The sequence below is a fragment of the Hibiscus syriacus genome, unplaced genomic scaffold (genome assembly GCF_006381635.1).
Source record: "Hibiscus syriacus cultivar Baekdansim isolate YM2019G1 unplaced genomic scaffold, ASM638163v2 tig00116971_pilon, whole genome shotgun sequence".
NCBI lineage: Eukaryota > Viridiplantae > Streptophyta > Magnoliopsida > Malvales > Malvaceae > Hibiscus > Hibiscus syriacus.
In genome coordinates, this window is record NW_024063495.1 from 6,056,522 (window position 1) to 6,075,755 (window position 19,234).

General features: G+C 33.9%; 2 protein-coding genes and 1 pseudogene across 4 annotated transcripts; 1 reads left to right on the forward strand and 2 right to left on the reverse strand.

Moving 5' to 3' along the window:
* Positions 1-1,034: 1,034 nt before the first annotated feature.
* On the reverse strand, positions 1,035-5,531 carry LOC120191675 (annotated as a pseudogene).
* Positions 5,532-7,417: 1,886 nt separating this feature from the next.
* On the reverse strand, positions 7,418-8,836 carry LOC120191676. The gene is made up of 4 exons (XM_039194586.1): positions 8,722-8,836; positions 8,523-8,595; positions 8,364-8,419; positions 7,418-7,685 (listed from the first exon to the last, which is right to left on the reverse strand). The coding sequence occupies exons 1-4, from the start codon at positions 8,772-8,774 to the stop codon at positions 7,571-7,573; spliced, it is 297 nt and encodes a 98-aa protein (XP_039050517.1). The 5' UTR covers positions 8,775-8,836; the 3' UTR covers positions 7,418-7,570.
* Positions 8,837-14,726: 5,890 nt separating this feature from the next.
* LOC120191674 (nephrocystin-3) lies at positions 14,727-18,910 on the forward strand. Of its 3 annotated transcripts, none has more exons than XM_039194583.1 (9): positions 14,727-14,867; positions 15,059-15,283; positions 15,975-16,248; positions 16,833-16,983; positions 17,082-17,304; positions 17,388-17,482; positions 17,621-17,756; positions 18,063-18,394; positions 18,609-18,910. In XM_039194583.1, the coding sequence occupies exons 1-9, from the start codon at positions 14,821-14,823 to the stop codon at positions 18,857-18,859; spliced, it is 1,734 nt and encodes a 577-aa protein (XP_039050514.1). In that variant the 5' UTR covers positions 14,727-14,820; the 3' UTR covers positions 18,860-18,910. The 3 variants fall into 3 exon arrangements, with proteins under 3 accessions (XP_039050514.1, XP_039050516.1, XP_039050515.1); XM_039194585.1 differs by having other exon boundaries at positions 16,023-16,248; XM_039194584.1 differs by having other exon boundaries at positions 14,728-14,867; positions 15,978-16,248.
* Positions 18,911-19,234: the final 324 nt, after the last annotated feature.

Here is a 19,234-nt window from a genome sequence, read left to right on the forward strand (position 1 = left end):
AAGAAGAAGATAACTCTTCCCCCACGTGATTCATTCATATAAGGGGAAAAATATCTTTCTTGTCAAATAACCATTTTACCCTTTAATTCTTTGGATAATTACTAAAAACTTTCAGGAAATATCCTAAAAAATTATTGAACTATTCAATTATTTTACTTTGACCAACAAATTCTGAAATATTTCAATTTGGTCATTAACCCGGTATTGAGGATGTTACAAATGGGACTCAACAAAACAACACTCCATAGTCGGAGACCATTTATTAGCTTTTAATAGTCGAAAGACTCAACAAAATAACACCTTATAATCAGGGAACCATTTGAGTATTTTACCCTATAATTAAATGACACATAACAATCATACAATCATGTTTATGAAATATTTTTCTTTCACCACCTACATGTGAAATAATTATCTATGCACTTCACCATTATTTAAACTAAATTTATTCCAACTCCATAAAAAAAATAAAAATCAACTTATACTACTACCACTATCACCCCTTAACTACACTGGGCTTTGCTGTTGAATGCTTTGTTGCAAAGTTATGAACTTTATTCTATAAATGGATGCTTTGTGTTGAAGTTAAGGATTTTATTATTTTTCCCCCATAGATTTTATTGTCAATTTATATATAGTTTCATATATTTATGACGTCATCTTATTTTAGAAAAATAATAATAATTTCGTGACAATTAAGATTAGAATTATTTGATTTCCCAATGAGTGAAATAAACGAAGTAAATCAATATAATTTCATGCCAAACCCAGACGATTGATAGGCAAAATGATTGAGAAGCTCGTGAGAAGAGCTCACAAAATCGATAACATTTTGTCTTCCTAAATGTTAGAATATTAACATGTTTTATTGTTACCATATTATATAATAATGCTATAAATAGTAGACGAGGCATTGGATAAAAGATACGATCTTTGAAGATAATGTATATCCAATCAAACATGTCTTTCGGTAAAAAAAAAAAAAGTGCCCGACACAATTAATTATCATACTCAAAGCTTGCAAACGGAAGGGCATGGGGAAAAATCATGTCTATTACACAATTCAATAGAAGCTGAAAACTTTCCATCCATTCAACATCCCAGAAGGGGTTGACAGAGGTGGAACACACGACCGAAAATCGTTCAAACAAACTGACAAGAAGTTGTTAAACTTTGATTCAACTGAAGTTTTGTATGCACGGACCGCCCTCGGGATTTTGTTGTTCCTTCCATACCCTTCCAGTAACCCTCAGCTTTAGCTCCTTCCTATCTCCACCAGAGAAGAAAAGTGCCATGTTCCGTTGGATAATCAAACCATCATGGCTGTCCCTGACTTTCCGGTGACTATCACGGATGCTACGTGGGGTACCTTCCCATGTAAGTTTCCGGCCGTTTGCTCCAACCTCAAGGCTGTAGCTATAGTTCCTAGCCTCAACTTCGTCACCCATGAAACGGAGAAATGCCATGTAGACCGGGGCCATACCCAGCTGGAAGGCTTCAAAGTGAAGACAGAAATATTGACCAAAAGAATGGAAGACCTAACAAAGAGCAGAAAAGCCAGCAGATTAGGGTTCGTATTAAGAAGATTGTTACAGAGTTTTATTCGGCTACTTGCAACATGCCCGATCGTATCCGAGCATCCTAGAAATAACTAATCAAAAGATGGCACAGCTGAACAAACTTACTGTTAGCATCCAAGTAGCATTTTCAACTTCTCGAGGGTTGGACTTCACATAACGATGGTTAAACGTGCTTCCTGTGTGCATGTCAACCTTGTGATCATCTCTCAGATGGGCAACCAGGAAGGGAATATCCCCAACAACCGAACACTCAGATCCGGCATAAGGGCAATTGTATGGTCTGAAATTGCAAATCGCCTCGTGTTTGAGCTTGCTGTAATATGGAAATATTTCAGGGCATCCCCGAGTGCAGTATTTGCAAGGCAATTCAAGGGACTCCGCCACTTTCTCCAATGCTAAACATCGAATATCACCCAGTTCCAATCTACAAGTGGGACACTGGTTGTGTACTCTTACTTTACAGGTAGAACAAAGTGTATGCCCGTTTTGGCACTGCAAAAAAGCTGTCGTGTTAAATGAGCAATTTATCGTCCACCCTTCATCTATACTCACTATATAATCAAAAAAAAATGTAATGATCTCGGAGTCCCATACCATTACAACATTCTCTGGCATAAAATCAAGCAAAAACAGAAAATCTCAAGTTATCCCGAATTCCCGATCTATATCATCTCTTATCTTTGCTAGACAGCAACAATTAACAAGCAAAACTTCAAACAAAATATTTACATTCTCCACCAATCCAAATCATTTCTAATTAGGAAAAGAGACTCAACATAGCCACAAGATTAATCCGACGTTCGGTCGATCCAGTCCTTACTAACAATCATTCAGTTATAAACAATAACAACAACAACAAAACCATATTCCCATATGCAATGGGATAAGGGGGAGGTAGAATAGTAGGTTGCCCCCAACGCATGGTTGAGATCAGCTTCTGTAGAAGACCTCTGGCAGTCAAAAATTAAAATAAAGATAAAATACAATGCATGTATAAATAAATAAAGAAATACATAGTTGAATAGTTTTCATATACAGTCTTCATAAGCGCGTTTGTACTGGGAAGTACTCCCTGCAAATAAATCCCTGCGTAAAAAATCTCTGTATATAGACAGAACCGTAAGACTCGACTAAAACTTAAAAAGAGAAAACATGAAGAGAATGATACACAGTAGTCAACGTTAGCAAGCTACGAGAATGAATAAAGTCCAATGGGATAAAACCTAAACTAAGGTAACACTACTCCGCTATCCTAGTTTTAAGCCTTCATAAATTCAAATGACAGAAACGTATAAAAAGTAGAAGTCATGAAAATTACTATAAATGCATTAAAAGAAGACATAGATGACACACCCTATAGATGTGACCCGCACTACTCTGCTACCCTGGTCGTAAGTCACTACTCGCTATCCTAGTTTTAAGCCTTCATAAATTCAAATGACAGAAACGTATAAAAAGTAGAAGTCATGAAAATTACTATAAATGCATTAAAAGAAGACATAGATGACACACCCTATAGATGTGACCCGCACTACTCTGCTACCCTGGTCGTAAGTCTCCATAATTTCCTATCAGAGGTCATGTCCTCGGTAAGGGCTAAATCCTTCAAATCAGATCTCAAGCAGTCTTCCCACTTCCGCCTTCGTCGTCTTCTCCTTCTGGCACCGTCGACTGTAATCGACTCTACCCTCCTGACCGCATCCGATGGTTGTCGCCTTAGGATATGCCCAAACCACCGTAGTCTTCCCTCCCTCAATTTTTCGGATACAGGCACCACCCCCAAGGACATCCTAATAGCAGAGTTTGATGTCATGTCCCACAGAGTCTTACCACATGCCCATCGAAGCATTCTCATTTCTGCGACCTCCATCCTCCTTACGTGATCCTTTTTGATAGCCCAACATTCTGATCCATACAGCAGCGCTGGTCTTATTGTCATTCTATAAAAATTTCCCTTAAGTTTTAGAGGCACCTTCTTGTCACACAAAACTCCAGTTGCAGCCCTCCACTTTAGCCATCCCGCCTTTATACGGTGTGTAACGTCATCATCTACACCCCATCTTTATGTATCATAGACCCTAGGTACTTGAAACAATCCTTTGAGGGGAGAACGTGTCCTTCTATGCATACTTCTACATCTTCATCGTTTTGGTTTCCACTGAAGTTTAAACATAAATACTTTGTCTTTTCAATATTGATCATTAGACATTTTTCTACCAAAGCAGTCTTCTAGGTAGCCAGTCTACTGTTCAGCTCAGTTTTTGTTTCAGCAACTAGGACAATGTCGTCAGCGAAAAGCATGCACCATGGAACACCGTCTGGTGTCGCACAATAGATGTCATCCATAATCATGGCGAAGATGTAAGGACTAAGTGCCGACCCCTGGTGGAGTCCGATTTCCACCGAAAAAGCCTCGGTGTCGCCAACTGTAGTCCTGACGTATGTAGTAGATCTACAGTACATATCACGAATCGCCCGGATATAAACAGTTGGGATCCGTCTCGTTTCCAGGATCTTCCAGATCGTCTCGCGGGGAACGCTATCATACGCCTTCTCAAGGTCAATGAACGCCATGTGAAGATCTCTATTTTTTCCCTATATTTCTCCATAAGCCGTCGAAGTAGATGAATCGCCTCCGTAGTAGACCTGTCTGGCATAAAGTCAAATTAGTTTTCCGAAACCCTAGTAACCTGTCTCAACCTAGCCTCTATAACCCTTTCCCAAAGCTTCATGGTATGGCTGAGTAATTTAATACCTCTATAGTTTCCACAACGTTGGGGATCTCCTTTATTCTTATAGATTGGTATCACCGTAGACTCTCTCCTCCTCTGGCATCTTGGTAGTCTCTAAATAATATAAAATGTTGGTCAACCACTTAACTCCCTCTTCTCCTAGGGCCAACCACACAGTGATAGGAATTTGATCTGGGCCGACAGCTTTGTCCCTCCCCATCTTTCTAAGAGTCATTTTGACTTCCTCAAACCCAATCCTACTTGAAGGGCAATCATTGGCCATAGTATAATGTTCGGCTGATTCATCAACGGTACTATCTCTACAGGGAGAGGCACCGTCATTAAATAAGCCAAAGTAGTAACTACCCTAAACCCTCTTAATATCATGATCTTTCACTAAAAGAATATCATTGTTGTTCTTATAACCTAATAATTTCTAAAACAGCCTCGCTAAAGCTATATGTTAAAAGAACCCAGAAATTCCATCCAAATTTGAAAAGCAACCATAAATCAAACTGAGGGGTTTAAAATTTCTGAACCAAAATCCAACGAAGAAACAATCTAGAATCAAAACATAATGAAAATCCCAATTAAATGCAAGGCAAATATATTCGAACCCATCAACCAACAAAATAAACCAAAAAATAGCAAAATCTACAAAAGAAAACCCGAGATTGGAATACAAAGAATACACAATTAAATTGAAAAAAAAATAGAAGACCTGATGGATTGGTGGGTACATAGAATTGGTACAAACAGGGCATTCTAACAACTCATGGACGCTGGTAGCGGGAGTGATCCCCCGTAGCACCCACGACGTTACTATGGTTGGCGTTGTTGGTGTCATTGTGAGGCTTTGACGATGAGAGTTGATGGTGACCATGATGAGGATTTGGATGGAGAGGATTATGGTGATGGATCTCATCCTCATTCAATCCCTCTGAGGACGACACACACTCGATATTATCAAACTCCATTCACACACCGAGACAGACTCCGAGTCTCTTGAAATCTCGGATTCTGTTATTAATTTGAATCAAAACCCAGAAATTCAAAGGAAATTTACAATATAAAACCCCAATTTTGCCCGATTCTCTTCTTCTCCTCTCAAAACTCTCTCCATTTTCCAAAACATTTAGCCATCTCTATTTATGTTTCGAATTAGAGGAGGAAGAAGAAGAGAATATAATGAGAAAAATGAAATTGGGAGAGAAAGAATGGACTTCCTCGTAACCAAACTGCCCTCTTTCCTCTCTTCTTAAGCAATTATTTTCTTTGTTGGTTTTTCCTTTTTCCTCTTTTTACTGCTTTATTATTCAAATGCTAAATAATGGTTTTTATATTTAACAAAGGTATTTATTAAAAATGTTTTATATTTTATTTTTAAAATGATAATAAAGATATTTATTAAAAATTAATTTTAATAACCTTTTAAAAATTATTTAACAAAGTGAAAATATTTTATTTTAAAAATAAAATTTCATGAATTAAGTCTTTTTATTATGTAAATTTGTTATTAAAATTAAATTTTATCACACTTAAAATATATTTATTAAATTTTACTTGACAATATAACTTTGGTAAGAATGATAAATGAGTTACATTTATTTTACTTAAATATATATCATTATAATATCTAACATTAATTCAACTCAAAAAATTGAGTTTATTGTATCACACCTTTTTATTTCTCTATCATTTTTCATCTCTCTTTTTATCATTATGCATACCAGTGTTACAAGCAATTTTGGTGTCCAATACATCGACGGTGGCTTTATCCCGCCACTTCCCTGTCATTTATGCTTTTTCTTAGTAGATTGTTATTTGATTTTATTATTTTTCAGTTGTATTTTAATATATTTATAGCGATGTTTTTTTTTCGGTCTAATATCTGATAAAATATATTATGGTTATTGATGTCTTCGGGTTCGCGGTGCAGGTTTCTTCCATTCTTCTTCTTGATGTATGGTTCTACGAGTTTACTTGGTTGTTTGTCTCCTTGATGTCTGGTTACTTCGTTCATTTATACGTGACATTTTGTTGGTTTTCGGATATATGTGTCGGTTAGTCTTTGTCCGGGCAGGTATTGTCGTATTGATCTCTTCATTTGTCATGAGTCTATTACATGGACTAGATATTTCATGTCTGTCCAATTCATGATCTCGCTCTTCTCATGATGCTATTCATTAGTCGTGTTTTCCTTTATCTGGGTCACAACTTCTTTTTAAAGACCAATCATTTGTCATCTCTCGTTTCTTCTCATGATGATACGATGGAACAGCGATTAAGGGGAGATTGATTTTTTATTCGTTCGCTTTGGATATTTTTCAGATTTTTCAGGTTCACTATTGCTCATCAGCTTCTCACTAATTGTTCATTGTTGTATTTTATTTATAATTGTCCTGAATATATTTTTGATATTATTCTAAACAATGCACTTTGTAGTTAATACAATCTACGTACCCTATTTCCCCTAAAAAAAATTACAACCCCTAATAATTTTTTTTTCAAAAATAATAATAATAAAACTAATGTATTTTAAAATTACTTTTAGAAAATAACATAAAAGATTTTAAATATATGATTAGTTTTTCTTATAATCAAACTAATCAAAGAATGAAAAAAAAATGAAGACTAAATCCCGTACTAAAGAGAGCAAAGAACCTACTACAATAGCGATTCTTAAACAAGTGATATCATGAAGCCAAAAAATTATGTAATATATTAATAAGTTAAATATAAAGTTTTACTAAATTTAAATGGTGTACAATAAATATTTCTATGAATCTTTATATAAATATTTGCAATTTAATCTTTGAAATTTGTTAAAAGTAAAATATATTACAAGAGTAATTTAATAAGCATTCAAGTAATCTTATATTCTCCAACCAAACAATATAATCTTACATTCTTGTCAAACAGATGAAACACGATTATTATTACGTTCTCAATAATGGATAGGGTAATATCAGATTTCGAAAATCTTATTTAGAGAAATTTTCTTACATTACATTACGTGAACCAAACACCTCTTAAACCAAAGAGAGCTTAGTAATAGTTCCACATTTTTAGAGCTGATCAACATACAAGGAAGAACCTGCCAGATAATGATAATGTGCTAGAAGGTGAACTTCTTACATCCCAACAAAAATCACACATATATAGTTAAGAATTCAAAGACGAAGTACAAGAAAAAAAAAAGAATACATTAATGCCAGAATCCCACTGCATTTGTAGCAAGATCACAATAATCAAACATCACAATACCATTCCTGGCCCGAGTTCTTCGATGGTTTTCGTGGCGAGGGTGAGTACATCAACAAAAGCTGAAAACGATGCACGGAGAAACCTTGCTTCGACTGCTTCAAAGTGCCTAATTATTTACAAAATGTGGTTAGGAAACGGCATTAGAAGGAATAAAGCGTTCAAAACCAGAAATACTTCAGAAAAAGAAGTAAAATATCAGCACCCTATGTTGCTCGGATTCTTCTCTTTGCTTGAAGTACTAATGTCTAACGCATATTTAGACGCGAGTACGATGATATGGTCCTCTAAGGATTTACCAAATACATAGAAAACATAGATAAATTTGAACGTACTTGTATGAAAAACAAATTTGTATATGATACTCAAACTCGAGTCCGAATAACAAAGATTACTACCATCCGAGAACTTTCACCCCATAAAGTTTCTTGTCCCCCTGCATTTAGGATATCATTTGTTGGATTATGGAACAAGAGATAAGCCATTCCTATCTCCACACCCCCCCTAAACTCTAATGTAAAAAACTCGAGATTAAGGTGCCACCAAAGCACAAAGGTAACACCATGTTTCTCGGATTCGAAGCGGCAATCCGATACGGAGACGTGTCTAACTCGGGTATGCTCAAACATTTTCAATATTTTTCCAACACTATATGAAAATATGTGCCTGGTAACATGGTTATATAGGATACCAACCATGCAATTCCCATAAAAGATGAGTTTGGAAGCAATTATACAAAGGGGGACATATAGTTTAAACTAAGAAGTTAGAGTAACAAGTGGATTACACCGAAAGTTTCCCATCAGAGATTGACATTTGCCTCTTCACTTTATCTGGTTGCAACTGGCATTACAACATGAACCAAATTTTAATTTTGCTAAAAATAATTACAATATTTCTCATAAATAAGAAGGGGTTCAATATCATTGAAGGTTAAAAACATTACCTCTTTATCAACACCCAATGCATGATAGACTATTGAAGAATTCTCTTCAGACTCAAAATCTACCTCCAAATCACTGCATATACGAAAAAAGAAACCCAGAAAATGAATGGAAAAGTGAAAGAATGTAACTTTAGGAAGTAAGAGGATGAAACTCATGGAATTGTAAGAGTGGAAAAGGGAGAGACAAAGAGAAAAATACCAGCGGAATTCCCATTGGTTTTGGGTGTGGGATAAGCCTGAGCCGGCAGCCATGTGTGGTCTTCCCAAGTGGAAATTGCGGTAGGAGCTAAGGAGAATTAGATGCCAATAGGGTTTATGAAAAATGAAAGTCTCCAGACCCAATCAACGCTTTTTTCTTGATCTTCTTTTTGTTATCTAAAGCCCATAGATTCAGCCCATGTAGCATGATGGTTGACTCTTGTACAAATTCAAACTTTAAAAAGTTCTCATAGAGATTAAGTAGGGACAAAGTTTTTTTTTTACTAATTTTAAATTTAATACTAATCGAGGGTAGGAAAAGGGGACTCTAAGGAAATAAAGAATAGTTTTTTTAGTGGGTCTAGAATTAATGATCTAAGGAAATATCAAGGAACAAAAATGAATAACATAATCATTCGACAAAATATGTTTGTTGTTACGAAAAATTCTACAAAGTTCGTCGAGCGTGGATGAACACCATTAAATTAATTTATAAAGCATTAAATTATAAAGTACTAAACATATAATTAAAAATTAATTAAAAATCTAAATGTAATTTAACTAAAAGACAATATTTATAGAACATTAGTTTTTATTATCTTATTTTAATTATAATTAGATCAAATATTAGTTTGGAAAATTTATAAACTCTAATTTAATTTCATAGCTTTGAAGTCTCCGTCGTCGCCACCACCGATATCATCTTTCGCCGACGATTTAGTCTTTGTCGTTCGTCAGCGGTGAAAAATGATACCAGTGACAGCGACGATGGTGGCGGCGGTGACGACGGTGGCGGAGGCGGGAGCTTCAAAGCTATAAAAATAAATTAGGATTTATAAATTTCTCATATTAAAATTTGATCTAATTATAATTAAAATAAGATTATAAAAAGTAATATTTTATAAATATTGTATTTTAATTAAATTACATTTAGATTTTTAACTAATTTATAATTATACTTTTAGTACTTCATAATTTAACGTTTTATAAATTAATTTAATGGTGCTCATCATTAATTGTTCTTTTCTTTTAGTGGGTCTATAATTAATGATATAAGGAAATATGAAGAAACAAAAATGAACAATGTAACTATTCGACAAAATATGCTTGTTCTTACGAAAAATTCTACAAAGCTCATCAAGCGTGGATGAGCACCATTAACGATGAACACCATTAAATTAATTTATAAAACATTAAATTATAAAGTACTAAACATATAATTATAAATTAGTTAAAAATCTAAATGTAATTTAACTAAAAGACAATATTTATAAAACATTAGTTTTTATTATCTTATTTTAATTATAATTAGATCAAATATTAGTTTGGAAAATTTATAAACTCTAATTTATTTTCATAGCTTTGAAGTCTTCGTCGTCACCACCACCGATATCATCTTTCGCCTATGATTTAGTCTTTTTCGTTCGTCAGCGGTGAAAGATGATACCAGTGACAGTGACGATGGTGGCGACGGTGATGACGGCGGCGGAGGCGAGAGCTTCAAAGTTATAAAAATAAATTAGGGTTTATAAATTTCTCAAATTAATATTCGATCTAATTATAATTAAAATAAGATTATAAAAAGTAATATTTTATAAATATTATATTTTAATTAAATTACATTTAGATTTTTAACTAATTTATAATTATACTTTTAGTACTTTATAATTTAACATTTTATAAATTAATTTAATGGTGTTCATCATTAATTGTGCTCATTCGTGCTCGTCGAGCGTGACAGTATCATCCTTGCTCTTACATTGGAATAAAGTTATATTTTATAGAGTTAGGTCTTATAATAGAGATTATAAATTTTTAAGAGATTATATTATAAATTTAAAGGTGCATAATTACAAAATTTTAAGGGTATGAAATTAAAATATTAATAGAAAATACTTAAAATATATGATAATTTAAAATTTCAATGATATATATTTATCTCTTTAGTACTCTTTATCCATCCAATAAAATATGTGTCAATAATGTTTTTAAACGATGTGGGGCAAAAAATAACGTTGTCTTTTTGAAAAACTAAAAGTAAAAAAAATAATATAATTTAAAAACCAAATCAGACAATATATATACATATTTCAAATAAACTTATGTATTAATTCAATCTATAAATAAACATGTGGATGAAATTGTTCATGAGAAATGAGTTGCTATAGTTATAGATAGTTCACCTCTTTTAATATTCCCTATTTCTACAGTGAGGTAGAAGAGAAGTAAATGAGGATGAGGTGGTTCCACCTAGATTGCATCTATTCTCTCGGTTTGGGTCAATAAATTTTATAGTAACTCTTAGTTTTAATATAAGATATGATGGCTACTCGTAGGCCAATAAATTATGTTGATACAGTCTGGTAAGAATAAATTTAGTTCTGATAGTTCACGTGGGCCTATCAAAGATCACGTAAAGAGATCACAACTTTTTGATAGATAGACATTTAAGGTCCTTTTTCTGGAAACGTTCACTTTATGTCTTTTGGAGTTCTCAAAGCGTCAAACATTCAGAAATGCTTTTGGATCCTCTAGAGATTCTTTAGCAGAGATACAACATTTATCCCCATTTAGTCGAAGAGATGTCATAAAGTGGCTTGACCTGAGATTTTACTGTTGAATCGCTACCGGCATTTATTAGGTCATTTTCGGATAAACACATCGCCTTGTTTAGATTGATGTGTTGTTTTGACCATTTAGGGCGTATTAATCGTTAGATTATATAAGGAGGACTTGGTGTAGTAGTTATAAATCTTCTCGTTTATTGATGTTTTATGTCTGTGAAATTGTTTCTGAATTTTGTTTGAGTTTGATGTCATGATGATGAGAAAGAGTATAGTGAAGGTTGTAAAGGAAAAAGAGGAGAGGATGAAGGTGAACCGTCGACGACCATCAAATGATATGATATTTTTTTCGAATGCAGAATTTGTCGGCTCGAGATCAATAATCTATTGTTGAGTCGAACTATGAGTTTAGTATTTTTTTTTTATGGATCAAATTGTATGAGCGACCATGGGGATGGGAGGAATGGAACCTAACATTAAAATTTCATCTTCCCGTGTATAACTTTGTGAGTGATGCATTAAACTCCTATGGGATAACGTCGTGTCAGTTGGTTGTGGCTTCATGATGGATCCTCATAGGTTATTTCATCTTCTGTAAGAGTTTCATTGGCTGACCTTCTTTGTGAACCATTACACTATTGCCACTGTCACTACCATCTTCTTCATCCTTTGAAACATGTAAAACCTTTTGTCGAAACTCATTTATAGCACACCCGTTTTGAAATTGTCTTCAACAAAGAACGCCCAATCCATTGTCATCCGATATTAAACTTTTTATATTATCCTTAATTCTAGTGAACTCATTCGAGGACACTCTCCACCAGGAATTATCCCTAACTCTCTCGTTGGTTGTTACAATTATTACCTTTGCAATTGTATGGTTATCGTCGTTTCCTGAAAAGGATGATGTTGTTAACGATGACGACGAAGTCAATAATCTTACTATAGTTTTTGGTGAAATTAACAATGGAGTTTGAATTTAGTAAAAGACTTTAATATTTTATGTTGAAGCCTAGGAATAAGGGAAAGACAAGATAAAGATGAATAAAAGCACAAAATTGGGAGAAATCAATGTCTGAAACATGACAATCATGAAAGAATTGAGATTGTGGAGGATGAAGTCGAAAGAGAATACTGAAAACTTTTCAGATAATAAAAAATTGAGGATTAATTTAATGATAATTATTATTATTAAATTAATAAATTATTTCAAACTAAAAAAATAGGATTTTTAAATATTAGAGATTTATTGAATTATGATCAATTTTATAGAATGTGTAAGTTTTAATGATTAAAGTTATTATACCATATCACATTATCATTTCTGTTAAACCAAACAATGAGTAATTTAGAAAAAGGGTAAAGTACGCAAATTATCCCCCGACTATAAGATACTATTTTGTTGAGCCCCCTAATTATTAAAAGTTACAAAATAGTTCATCTGCTTTGTTGAGTCTTCGACTATTAAAAATTACAAAATGATCACCTAACTATTTATTATGTTCTAAACCCATCCTTTTACGTTAAAAAATTAAATTAACATGCTAACTGAGATATGATAATCGTTTGAGATTATGAAATCAAATTTTATCATATTTCATTCGGCAGGTTAACGTTCAACTCAGACTATATCAATTTTTTAACAGGAAGTGACAAATTAGAAACATAATGAATAGTCGGGTGATCTTTTATAATATTTAATAGTCGAATGACTCAACAAAATAATATTCTATAGTCATGGGACTATTTATGTACTTTACCTTTAAAAAAATAATTTGATGATTAAATAGGTTCAAGAATAAATAAATGATTAAATGAATAGTTTATCTTTGAAAATGGATGAAATGCATTAAAATTTATTAAATTCTATGTTCGAAATAATCACTTTCATCATTAATTTTTTAAAAATTAAAATATATTAATTAAAAATATTTTTAAAATAAGAATAAACTCAAATCGAACACAAATGTACAAGTATTATGTTGGGTACCCTAGTAATGACAACTAATGTGGCGTTTGATCGGATGGAATCATTTGAAATTGATGGGAATTGAAATTAAATTCTACCACTTTCCCATGTTTAGTTCAAGTTTTTCAAGGGAATTGAAATCCCAGATGGAATTCAATTCCGTCAAATGAGGGAAAGTTTTATTCCCTTGTTGGAGGGATTTGAAATTTGACCATATTACCCTCATCAATCTTTTGGTAACTTATTCATATATTGAATAAAAATATTTTTTTATTATTTCAGGTCGGGTCGGGTTTTCTTAAGTGTGATATTCGGGTCGGGTTCGAGTTTAGGGTGAAAAAATCGGACCGACTCGAAAATATATATAATTTTACCTTATATATTTATGAATAATTACAATAATACCCCTCTATATATATATTTTTTTTTCAATTAAGTCACTGTTTTTATTAAATAAAAATATTTTTTATTATTTCGGGTCGGGTCGGGTCGGGTTCGGGTTTAGGGTGAAAAAAACTGGACCGCCCCGAAAATATATATAATTTTACCTTATATATTTAGGAATAATTACAATAATATCCCTCTATATATTTTTTTCAATTAAGTCACTGTTTTTATTAAATAAAAATATTTTTTTATTATTTCGGGTCGGGTCGGGTCTCTAATTCATATATTTGGGTTGGGTCGGGTGAAACTTTATTTTGTTCGGGTCAGGTCGGGTTTTTTAAGTGTGATATTCGGGTCGGGTCGGGTTTTTTTAAGTGTGATATTCGGGTCGGATTCGGGTTTAGAGTGAAAAAAACCGAACCGACCCGAAAAAAAATATAATTTTACCTTATATGTTTAGGAATAATTACAATAATACCCCTCTATATATAATTTTTTTCAATTAAGTCAATGTTTTTATTGAATAAAAATAATTTTTTTATTATTTTGAGTCGTGTCGGGTCGGGTTTCTAATTCATATATTGAATAAAAATAGTTTTTGGTATATTTTTTTATAACTAATTAACATACTCCGATTGGAATGTATCGAACTATTACTCTATCTTTTGATAATTTATTAACATATTTTGATTGCGATGATTTTAACTTATAATGTTTATTAGCATGATTTTTATAATTTATTAAAATGAATAATCAATCAATAAAATGAAAATTTAATATTTTTTAATTTTTTATAATATATTATTACTTGTAAATTATAAAATAAACTAAAATAAAGTAAAAAAAAATAAGAAAGACAATTCTATTATTTTACATTATTGAAATCAAATTCATCTTACATGTCTACGAATTAAATAAAATATGAAATTGGATTCTAATTCTATTTCCTGCCAAACAAATAAAATATAAAATTAAATTTCAATTCCTACAAATTTTAATTCCTTCATAGATTCCAATTTCAACATTTTAACGAACTAAACGCCACCTCAGTCTATTCCCCCAAATCTAATCCCAAATCTCTTAGCCGTCTCTCTGGCTCAGCCTAGTAAACTGGGAAACAAAATAAAACACAAAGCAAGGAAATTCAGTGTTCTTCTCACTGCAACTCTTTCCCACTCTCATGGCAGCTTCTATTCATCACCCCTCTGCCTCTTTAAAAAATTACAGGTACAATCTTTATCTTCATATATCTGCTACTGTTTTCGGATTACTTTTGGGGTTTTCTTTATTCCGGGTTCTATAATAGCACGAGCTGTCTCCTTGTTCCTTGCTTATTCAACTCTAGTCTGTGCATAGTTTTGGGCTAGAAACAAGAACCCTTTCTTGAGAATTGATGTTTTCTTTTAAAATCGTTTCAGGACAAGCCCTGTGTCTATAAACTTGCATTCACAGTGCTGCCACTCGAGTATCAGCTCTATCTCGTTTACTTTGCGGAGCCATAAACCCAAGCTCAAGCTTTACTTGGTACCAGCTATTTCAACTTTTGGCAGCCGCCAATTTATGTTGAAACCTTTTGCTGCAGTTGATTCATTGGAAACCCATGTCTCTCCTCATCAAGATAATGCTGCTTCTGGCTTCCACAGGTGGGGAATTTATCTTAATTATCCATGTTTATTTTCTGTCATTGTATTAATGTTACTGTTTCGTAATTTACCTCTTGCGACATCTGAAATTCTTATGCTTTATGTTACTTGGTATTTGTTTCCTATGCATGTTTTGACAAAACTATGGATATATGACATGAAAACCCATTTCCGATATTCAAGTCCGAGGAAAAACCCGTTTCCTATATTCAAGTCTGGAATTCTAATGCATTATATTACATGGTATCCTTTTCCTATGCGTGTTTGAAAAATTTATGAAGATATGACCAGGAAAACCAGTTTCCGATATTCAAGTCTGAATAAAATAGGGATTTGCCTTTATCTGAAAATCTCATGCTTCAGACGTTGTTTGTGTTGCTTTGATTGTTCACTTTTCTTAAAGGACTTGGTTCCAATGCATATTTGGACATAACTATGGAGATATGATCCTTGAAAAGATTGTAGAAAAACCTGTCCAGCACTCAAGTACGAATAACATAGGTCTTTACCATTAAGTCTGACCAATGAAATGATCTTGACATTGTTCTGATTTCATTATTAGCTGTTTAGTTGTATCATTCTCTAGCCATCCTCTAACTGATGAGTCTACAAAAATTAAGAAGCTGAAAACCGTTGGCAATGTTTTGAAGTTTCTCTTTAAATAAATCATATTCCTACCATCTGGTATTAGCAAGTCTAAAACAGTGTTTGATGAAGCAAGTGCCTCTGATGGTGTTAGAGACTTTGAGAGACAGCTTCAAGAGCTGTTCAATGAAGTCAGAACTTTAATTACGACCGGGAATGAGAAAGATGCTGTAGATCTTCTTCAAGCAAATTATGAAGGTGTAAAAGAACAGATGAATGCTGGTTCAAAAGGCGTGGAAGAAGCTGCTATTCTTGATGTCATCGCCTTGGGTTACATGGCTGTTGGAAATTTTAAGTTTGTACGGTCTCTGCTCGATGTGGTAACTTTATTTTCCCTTTTATACGCGGTTTTTATGTTTTCGAGGCTTCTTCGCTATACACCACACGATAGTGCACTCAGCTACTAATAACTTACCGGTGTGATTCTAGATTGCTAAATCTAACATTAGCAAATACTAATGTTTCATCTCAGGGAATGAAGAGTTATTTCTTCTTATATCGTATCTCAATTAATCTTGTTGTACACTCATTAGAATGTGTGAATTAAATGATGCTAATGAAACATATACACACTGTATGTGAACAATAATACATCCTAGAGGGTTTCATGTTTCAAGAGAGAGAAATTCATTATAATGATGAAAATAAGGCATTGATGTCGAGGAGCTCCATTTCTTTCCCTCATTTAAACTTTGTAAGTATTGTACTTGAACATGTTACGTTTTACCTGTTTTTGCTTTCCTTATATTCATAAATTCGCGTGTTGATTGTCTGTGCGTGTGGCTAATAGGTTCTTAAGTTCCAACAGCCCAAGTGATGGATAAACACTAAAGTGCTCTGAATACATTAACAACTTTTCTTCTTGTTTCCTCTTTTAATGTTGTACATATTTTCATGATGGCAGATTAGTGAGATTATAGATGATCAAAACGATGATGAACCCCTTCTCGACTCTATACTTGTGCATATGGGAAGCATGTATTCAAATTTGGGGGAGTTCGAGAAATCCTTGCTTGTTAATAAAAGAGTTACGGATATTCTAGATAACAAACATGGTACGGGCCTTAATCATTGTTGCCTATTTTTCCCACTGTTGACATTTGCATGAGCTTAAATAAGTGATGATTATCTCAAAATGCATGTATTCTCCTAGGTAAAAATAGTCTTGTCCTTGTCACACCATTGTTGGGAATGGCAAAAGTTCTTAGTTCTAGTGGGAAAGCTACACAAGCAGTCGATATTTATCATCGTGTGATTCGCATCTTGGAACTAAATAGAGGTGTTGAAAGTGAGGATCTTGTTGTACCTTTGTTTGGTCTCGGAAGTCTTTTAATGAAGGAGAGTAAAGTTACCGGTGCAGAAGACTCTTTTATTAGGTTAGTGAGGATTCCCTTCATATTGATTCGGTTGCGGCTTTTGTGTTCATTGTTCACTTACTATTTTTTCCCTTTTTTTTCAGAATTTTAAATATATATATACTAAGTTATATGGGGAGAAATGATGGAAGAGTTGGACTTGCTATGTGTTCCTTAGCCCATGCAAAATGTGCTAGAGGTAGCTTCTCTTATTTTTCTCTTCCCACCTGCATCCAGAATTCGGGGCCCTTGTGTTGGTTTTCAATCATTAGACGTTCTCCAGTGATATGAAAGGCTAAACTTCAAGTATAGTTCATCGTATCACGTTTCTTTACAGGGAATGCAGATGCAGCCATTGATTTATACAAAAAGGCTCTCCAGATAATGAAAGATTCAAGTTACTTGTCGTTAGATGATAGCATGATGGAGAATATGCGGATAGATTTAGCTGAACTACTTCATGCTGTGGGAAGGTTTGTTCGATGCATGATTATGACTAATAATGACTAGTCGGTAAATTCTAATGCATGGTTTTCCCAAGCCTTAATGACAAACCAATCTGTCGATATCCCCAGATGTCTCTCAGGGTGGGAGTACTGTTCACATGGGATAGCATCTAGAAACAATCTATTTGATATCCTTGTCCGGAACATATTCGGACTTGGGTATGAGGATATGCAATATACTCGACACCGAGTAACATTGGCTTGCGCTTCGTATTGTATGTTACCTTTGGTAAAAGCATAGTCTTAATTCGGTTGTTATTTGTCTGCTGGCAGAGGAAGAGAAGGTCGGGAGCTGCTGGAGGAATGTTTATTGATCACCGAGAAACTTAAAGGAAAAGACGATCCCAGCTTAGTTACACACTACCTAAATCTTGCAGCATCATATTCACAGTCGAAAGATTTTGTAACGGCCGAACAGTTGTTGAAAGCGAGTTTGGAAATCATGACGAAAGCAGAGGGGCCTGACAATCCGTCCATCACTTTCCCGATGCTGCATCTTGCTGTCACCCTTTACCATTTAAAGCGGGATGAAGAAGCTGAACAAATAGCACTCGAGGCCTTACACATCCGCGAGAATGCATTCGGAAAAGATTCTCTCCCTGTTGGTAAATATTATTAATCTTATTTACTGCTGCCATTTTTTTCCGGATAGGTGTTACTACTTCCAAGTTTGATTAGCCCAAATATTGTTTCCTTTGAGCCATTTTGGTGGTTTTGCACACCTTAACGATTAGTATCGCGTATAGACCGAAGTCATGACCATGCATAAATCATGATTGCTCTAGTATAAACTTGTAATGTTCATCTATGTTATTGCAGGGGAGGCTTTGGATTGTTTGGTTTCGATTCAGACCCGATTAGGTAAGGGTGAGGCCGAGTTACTAGAGCAGCTCAAGAGAGTTTTGAGGATTCAAGAGGAAGAGTTTGGGGATGAGAGTGAGGAGGTTATGGTAACCCTAAATAAGGTTGTATACTATTTGGATAAACTAGGGAAGAAGGACGAGAAATCTGCACTACAAAAAAGGTTGTCTAGACTTCGGATGAAGTACAAACAAGTTGTTCCATATTAATATGGCGTATAGATCGTCATATTCCAAAGTAAACATCATATTCTTGCTCCAGTGCTTAGTTATATAGAGTTTTTTTTATCGGATTTTCAGCTAACTCGAGTTTATTTGTAGTTAAGGAGGGTCCTCATCAGTGACGAATCTTGACAAAACAATTTTCGAGTTATTTCAAAATTTATTCTAAGAACATCAAGTAAGCGCTTTATTAAGAACCAGTAAACTTGGTAAACTGGAATCGAGTTCAAGCTCACGGTTCTGAAAATGTAAGCAGTTGCGTGCGGTGAATTCTTATACGCCGGTCACCATCCTCCTGCGCGTCGTATACTTGACACAAGAAAAATATATTTACCTCTTTGGCTCTCACAACGTATTGATGAG